The sequence below is a fragment of the Microtus ochrogaster genome, chromosome 10 (assembly GCF_000317375.1).
Source record: "Microtus ochrogaster isolate Prairie Vole_2 chromosome 10, MicOch1.0, whole genome shotgun sequence".
NCBI classification, from domain to species: domain Eukaryota; kingdom Metazoa; phylum Chordata; class Mammalia; order Rodentia; family Cricetidae; genus Microtus; species Microtus ochrogaster.
In genome coordinates this window covers 47,439,442-47,446,722 of record NC_022016.1, presented here as the reverse complement: position 1 = coordinate 47,446,722, position 7,281 = coordinate 47,439,442, and the positions used below count along the sequence as shown (strand labels likewise).

At 50.5% G+C, this 7,281-nt stretch overlaps 1 protein-coding gene across 1 annotated transcript in view; it reads right to left on the bottom strand.

Moving 5' to 3' along the window:
* Positions 1-2,007: 2,007 nt before the first annotated feature.
* Positions 2,008-7,281, bottom strand: part of LOC102002288 (chymotrypsin-like elastase family member 3B) — an 8,001-nt gene continuing 2,727 nt past the window's right edge. The window contains exons 3-8 of the mRNA XM_005352996.2: positions 6,110-6,207; positions 5,869-6,003; positions 4,934-5,070; positions 4,478-4,620; positions 2,884-3,036; positions 2,008-2,084 (exon numbers count right to left, since the gene is read on the bottom strand). Coding sequence (XP_005353053.1) covers positions 2,067-2,084; positions 2,884-3,036; positions 4,478-4,620; positions 4,934-5,070; positions 5,869-6,003; positions 6,110-6,207 — 684 coding nt within the window. The 3' untranslated portion in view covers positions 2,008-2,066. The remainder of the gene's footprint in view (positions 2,085-2,883; positions 3,037-4,477; positions 4,621-4,933; positions 5,071-5,868; positions 6,004-6,109; positions 6,208-7,281) is intronic.

The following is a 7,281-nucleotide window of genomic DNA, read 5'->3' as shown; positions in this document are numbered from 1 at the left end:
TCTCTCTCTCTCTCTCTCTCTCTCTCTCTCTCTCTCTCTCTCTCTCTCTCTCAGGGGTGTGTGTGCTTTCTATATGAATGCAGTCGTGTGTACGCCATGGAATAGATGACAACCTCAGATGTCAGTCTCATTTTGGTTTTTTTGGTTTTTGTTTTCCGAGACAGGGTTTCTCTGTGGTTTTGGAGCCTGTCCTGGAACTAGCTCTTGTAGATCAGGCTGGTCTCGAACTCACATTGTCAGTCTCATTTTGTTTGCTTGAAACAAGAGTCTCGCTGTGTAGCCCTGGCTGCCCTGGAACTTGCTAAGTAGATCAGGTTGGCCTTCAACTCACAGAGATCTGCTTGCCTCTGTGTTGTGGTGTCCAGTTGGTGGCGCTGTTTGGGGGAGACTTTGGAGGTGTGGTGGCCTTGTGCTGGAGGAAGTGCGTCACTCAGGGCAGGCTGTGAGAACTGAAGGCCTCACAGTTTGCTCGCTACTTCCTGCCTACAGTTCGAGATGTGAGCTCTCACCTGGCTCTTCTAGCCCCTATGGCTGCAGCCATGCCTCCTTGACAAGATGGACTCTAATTCCTCTGAGACTGGAACCCCAAATAAGCCCTCCTGCTCTAAGTTACCTCAATCATGGTGTCTATCACAACAGTAGAAAAGTAATTAATCTATTCTGTTTCCCAGGTACTGGGATTTCAGGCGTGTGCCGGCTTGCCCAGCTTCCACCTTGTTTTGAAGCAGGGTCTCTCTTGCTCACTGCTGCATCTGCCAGCTCAGCTGTCCCCAGAGCTTGTTGTGATCTCCTGTCCTGGACTCTCACCATCAGGTATGTATGCCGGGATGGGAAACGTGTGCACTGCCATGTCCTGCTAGTATATAGGTTCTAGGGATCTGAATCCAGGCTTGCACAGTGCTTTACCCACAGGGCCAACTCCCCAGACCTGGAATTACCACTTGTATTTTATTACTTTTATCTACTACGTATATGGGTGTTTTGCCTGCACGCATATCTGTGTACCACATGCATGCCTGGTGCCCACAGAGACCAGAAGAGGGCATCAGACTCCCAGGAACTAGAGTAATGGGGGGGAGGGGGTTGTGAGCTGCTTTGTGGGGCTGGGAAATGAACCTGAGTCTTCTGGAAAGAGCAGCCAGTGCTCTCAAACACTTTTTTTTTTTAAAGTATAAAGCAGGACTAGGGATGTAGCTCAGTGGTAGAGCCTGGGTTCCATCCCCAGCACGGCAAACACAGAATGAAGCAATTGTTAGGTTTCAACCCTGGGACTACGTATCTAGAAGAAGATACATAGTAAGTGTAGGAATTCATGCATGTGTTCCTCCGGGGTCACACTTTGTTGAGGAGAAGCACAAACCACCCTGCTGTTTTCATGTTGCTCTTATTTGCAAAGCAGGCATCTTCCAGACCTCCAGAACCTGCTGAGTGACGGCCTGGTGTGGAGCCCTGGGTGGGTCACTCCCCTCTCACTGCAGCGAGCATTCTCCTGAAGGGGCCTGTCCCACCTGTGTGAGCCCAGCTAGGAACCTGACACAAGGCAAGTCTCTGGCCAGTGTCACAAGTGACCCTGCTAAGAGCCACTTCAGGGCAGAACTGTGTGTCTTCCTTGCTCTCTGGCCCTTCCACAGACCGAAAACACTTGGTCTTTTCTTTTCTCCCACGATTTTCAGCAGGACCAGATTTTCTGCCTCGAAAAGCTTCCAATTTCTGTGTGACTGTCCACTGTCACTGACTATATTCTCAGCCCTATGTGTGACCGCTAAGGCAACAAATGATTTGGGTTTCCTGAAAGTTCCTCAATTCTGCATCTGACGTCCTACGTCCTAGCGTGGCTGGTCACCCCACAGTGACCAGCTCCCTCCTCTCTGAGATTCAGTCTTTTTTCACCCTCACCGGAGAGGCTGGGTCTAGCCTCATCTCTGCATTTCAGACCTAAGATTTCACACATGGGTCAGAGGGCAAGTGTTATGTCAGTGAAGGCAGCGAGAATCAACTTGGAACTTTCAAAAGGATCTTTATTTTTGAGAGGATCTGAGGTCAGCACTGCCAGCCGAGTCTTGGCTCTAGTTGTTTGCTATTGTCTGTTAAAAAAAAAAAAAAGCAGAAGGTTGGACAAGGACAGAATAATTTGGTTAAGAGCACAAACTTTGGGCCTGGAGGGAACTGAGCTCAAGTGAAAATGGCCTAGTCTTGTCACTTATTTGCTGTGTGTCCCTGGGAGAGTGACTTGATCACTCTGAGCCACAGTTTCCTCTTCTCCATAGAAGAAGAGGTAATAGTAGAAATTGCCTCTTGGGTGTTCTTTTTTGTCTGTTTTGTTTTTCGAGATAGGGTTTCTCTGTATAACAGTGCTGGCTGTCCTGGAACTGGGTTTGTAGACCAGACTGGCCTGGAACCCACAGAGATCCTCCTACCTCTGCCTCCCAAGTGTTGAGATTAAAGGTGTGCACCACCGTACTCCCAGCTTCACGGGTAGTCTTAACTGAGCTTTTAGCTAAGGGTTTTAGCACAGTGGATGTATAAATCATAGCTAGGACCACCATCAGGATGAGCTGTCATTGTCTTGGACCACCTGTGTCCAGATGGTCTGCTGTGCACCCACACTGAGCCCAAGTACCCTCATCATGGTCCTCACCACCTTTTCTTCCTATTGTCCATTTTCCCATCCTCCTACCACCAAGTGGCCCTTTCCTCCATGACTAGGAAGGACCTGGGCCAGGGGGACACGTCTCAATATCTGTTAGATTCTGGAAGCACAGACAGCCAAATCAAACACCCCCCAAGTTCTCCAGAATGTCCCTCGCGATCCCTCCCTGCCTCCATGAGCTTCAGGCCCTCCTCGGGGTCCCCCACAGGTTTCAGGCTCCTTTGTTGCCTCACCTCCTCGATCCAGTCATTGAAGGCTGAGACACGGGTGAACACCGTGGGCTTCTTCAAGGTGTTGCAGCCCAAGCCGGAAACAAAGCTGGTCACACCATGGACCTGCCAGGTGCCATTCTCAGTAGGACAGTTGAGAGGTCCTCCAGAGTCACCCTGCAATGACCAAAAAGGTGGAGACTCAGCAATGAGTTCCAGGACAGGCTCCAAAGCTACACAGAAACCTTTTCTCAAAAAAACAGAAAAAGAAAGAGAGAGAGAGGGAGGGAGGGAGGGAGGGAGGGAGGAAGGAAGGAAGGAAGGAAGGAAGGAAGGAAGGAAGGAAGGAAGATTTACACTACTTCACTTCTCTGGACACAGGGACACCGGCTTACAAAACCCCAAGGCAACAGCTCTCAACCTGTAGGTGGCCGCCTCTTTGTTTCACAGGTGTTACATATCAGATATTTACATTACAGTTCATAACAGTAGCAAAATTGTAGCTATGAGGTAGCAACAAATGTAATTTTATGGTTGGGGGTCACCACAACATGACATTGTATTAAAGGGTCACGGCATTCAGAAGGCTGAGAACCCACGTCATAAGGGTTAATGAGACAATGCAAGATGTCAGCACAGCCACCCAGCCGAGATAGTTCTCCAAAGAGGGTGCGTCTTGTTTGTTCTCTTTCCACATTTAATGTGTTGGGGTTTCCTTTGGTTTTGATTGATGGAGACACTGTGTAGCTCAGGCTGATTTTGAACTTGCAATCTGCCTCAGCCTCCAGGGTGCTAGGATACCAGACTGGGATGCTAAGCATATGCTTTCACACCCTGCTGTTCACAGTGAGAGCACCCTCAATGTCGAATTTTCACTTCAAAGCCACAACAGATATGGGCTGGCAATGCAGCTCAGTTGGTAACGTGTCTGCTTAGCATGCACGAAGCAGCTGTGGGCTCTAATTACTGCACCAACTGGACGTAGTGGTCATGGCTGTAAGCCCATCACTCAAAGGTGGATACAGGAGGATCAAGATCATTCTTGGTTACATCTTAAGTTTGAGGCCCAGCCTGTGATACACCAGAGTCTCAAAAGAGTGACTGGGTCAGGCAGTAGGGGCGCACCACAATTCCAGTACTCAGTAGGCAGAGGCAGGTGGATCTCTCTGAGTTCGAGGCCAGCCTGGTCTACAGAGTGAGTACTAGGACAGCCAGGGCTACACAGAGATAGCCTGTCTAAAAAAAAAAAAAAAAACCAGCAGCAACAAAAGTAGTGACTGGCAGAGGCAGGTAGAGGCAAGTGATTGTCATGAGTTTGAGACCAGCCTAGCCTCCATAGTGAGCTCAGGTCAGTCAAGGCTACGTTGTGAGATCCTGTCTCAAAAAAAAAAAAAAGGGACAGAGAGGGCTGGGATTCCTGTCAAGCCAGGTGGGAGTGAGGCTAGAATCCAAACTCCTGCTGCCTCCTCTGAACTAAGTTGAGTCCCTTTTCATCCCACCAGGCCTGGAGATTGCATGAAGCAAACCGGCAAGGTCTGTCCACCTTAGGGCAGATGGTGGAGGGACTTCAGGGACCTCTATACATGCCCCACCCCACCCCCGGCAGGTGCCAACTCACATTGCAGCCAGACTGGGCATCTCCTCCAGCGCACACCATGGTCTTCTTCACGGAGAGACCCCACCAGTCCCACTTGGAGCAGTGTGCATAGTCCACCACAGGCAGCAGGGCCTCCTGCAGCTTGTCGGGGAGAGGCCCGTTGGCTGGGGAGACAGAGAACACTGCCTGGGACACCTGGGAGTGGCGGAGTGGGGGCCTTCGAAGGCTCCATTAGCCTGATAGAAACCATGGGGTCTTGCTTGCTCTGTGTCCTGTGGCATCCTCAGTACTGGGCATACAGTGAACATCCCCCAAATATCCTACTGACCCTATTTGTGTTTGGGAGGATCAGGGAGAAAGTAGAAGCCAGAGAGGAATACTGGGCAGCACAAAGATGGCTCCCTCTGTGACCTTCTGTCCCTCCCACTAGTCCTAGACACCCGTTCTCTGTGGTCAGGTAGAAAGGTCAGCACATACTATAAAGACGGCCCCAGCCACTAATGTAGCAGGGTGCTCCGTTGGGGAGGATTTCACCAGCAGGAGGAAGGCAGGCAGGCTGGACTTTGTCTCCCAGCTTGGCGCTTCTTGAGAGCTTGATCAGGGCGATGTCATTGCTGGGGGGAACATGGGAGTCACATGAAACCTGATCTCCTGATGGACCCCTAGTATGTACCTCCTTTGTTCCTTGGATTTTGAATCCGCTTATTGATTGGTTTTTGCGGTGCTGGGGTTCGAACTCAGGGTCTTACGATTCTAGGCAAGTGGTGCACCACCAAGCTACACCCCAACCCTTCCTAAGTCCATTTGTTTTATTTTGCATTGTTTTTAAGATGGGGATCTCACTGTGTAACCCCTGGCTAGCCTGTGTAGACTGGGCTGGCCCATAACTCACAGAGATCCACCCATGTCAGTGGATGAGATTAAAGGTGCATGCTACTGCACCAAATCCACCTCATAGTCATTTTAGCCCTGCTAACCCTTGTCATCTGTGCTCCCATGATCCAGCTATGTCACCTAGAAGGTTCAGGGACACAGTTGCCCTCCTACCCTAGTGCTTCCCAGTACAGTGATCTATTTTGGTGTCTGAGAGCCCACATTTCTGACAGGTCCCCAGGGGATGCTGCTGCCGCCCCCTCCTCCAGTATCACACTGTAAATACACCACACTCCATCTTGACAGTCTAGCTGCCACTCAAGTCATTTCAATGGAGTCTGATGTAGCTCTCCGCTCATTCTGGGATTCTAGCCAAGGTGGGCTAGAGTCTTCACCCACCACTCCTTTGTGACTGTCATTGTAGCAACCCACAGTGTGTGCCCGCTGGGCTCAGGCAGCTGTCTCTAGGAGTGAACTCTCAGTTTGATTGGTGTCTTGCAGTCTAGAACCCCCATCTCCCGACCTGAGACTTCACTTACCCGCAGGCCACACAGTTGGGGTTCCACTTGGGGTGCACAAAGAGGTCCTTAGAGTTAATGGGGATCACCTGCTCTGGGCCCTCTTTCTCAGATCGATCATACTCGCCCAGTACCACCTGGTAGGTAAGGGAACTCCTGCAGAGGAGTGAAAGTCAGTTTGAGCCTAGAGCCAACCCCATCCCCCTCCTCTTGTCCTGGCTGCAGGGACAGTGGCTGGGGCAGGGACAGGGGTCGAACTCACGAGATGCAGTGGCCTGCAGTCATAACCCAGTTAGCGTTAATGAGGGTGCCGCCACAGGTGTGGTGGTAGCTCCCGCCCTTCTCATACTGAAGGGAGATCTGGTGGCCAAAAAAGAAAGGATTGTGAGTGACCTGGACCCAATACCATGGGACCCAACACCAGTGGTTTTGTGAGTTGTGCGCTGTACAAATCTGGAAGGTGCTATTCACACAGGGAAAAAAATGGTGCCGTCTGAAATATGTAGGGTACCACCTACGCAACTCCTCATGGGACTCCGCCATTAGGATCACATTTTGATTTGCCAAAGCCTCCCCACCACAGGCTTTATGATGTCTCTGGGGTCCACAACACTCTGACTTCTGGGGCATCCACAAACCTTGTGTTTCCTGAAGGCTCCCCAAGACCCTCTGTCCCATCAGGCCTCCCAGTCTCCTGAACCTTAGATCTTTCAAGGTCTCTTGGGTCTGCCTCACCTTGAGTCCTCTGCCTTTTCTTTTCTATGCATTCTCACTTTCAAAAGCTCCCTCTACAGCTGGGCATGGTGGTCTCTGCCTGTGATTCCAGCTTCTGCACAGTAGTGGCAGAACGATCAGTGGTTGGAGCCTAGCTAAGGTTATGTGAGACTTCTCAAAAAAAAATACATAAAAGAGGGTGGGGCAGGAGAAGTAACTTTGTGTGTAGAGTTCTTGTCTAGTATGCACGAAGCCCTGCCTTCCAACCCCAGTCATGCATGGGGTGTGGCGGCACATGCTTAACCCCACCACTCAGGAGGTGGAAACAGAACCAGGAGGCCAAGAGCACCCTTGGCTGTGTATTGAGTTTGAGAACAGCCTGGACTACATGAAACCCTGTATCAAAACAAATCTCCTAACCAGAAGGGAACTATGACCCATGAGTCTGACCTGCTTAGGCCTGATCAGATTCCTGTCTCCTCCTCACACTTATCCCTTGCATGCTATCTGTGATGTTTTTACACTCTGATGGCCACAGTAAGTCACTGTTGTCACCAGCGTATGGCCAGCAAAGCCTATAGGATTCATGCCCTGGTCCTTCACAGAATAAGCTGTGACCCTCCCTGTCCTCACCAACTTTGATGATGCAAATGTTCTTTGTTTGTTTTTCAAGACAGAATTTCTCTGTGTAGCCCTGGCTGTCCTGGAATTCACTTTGTA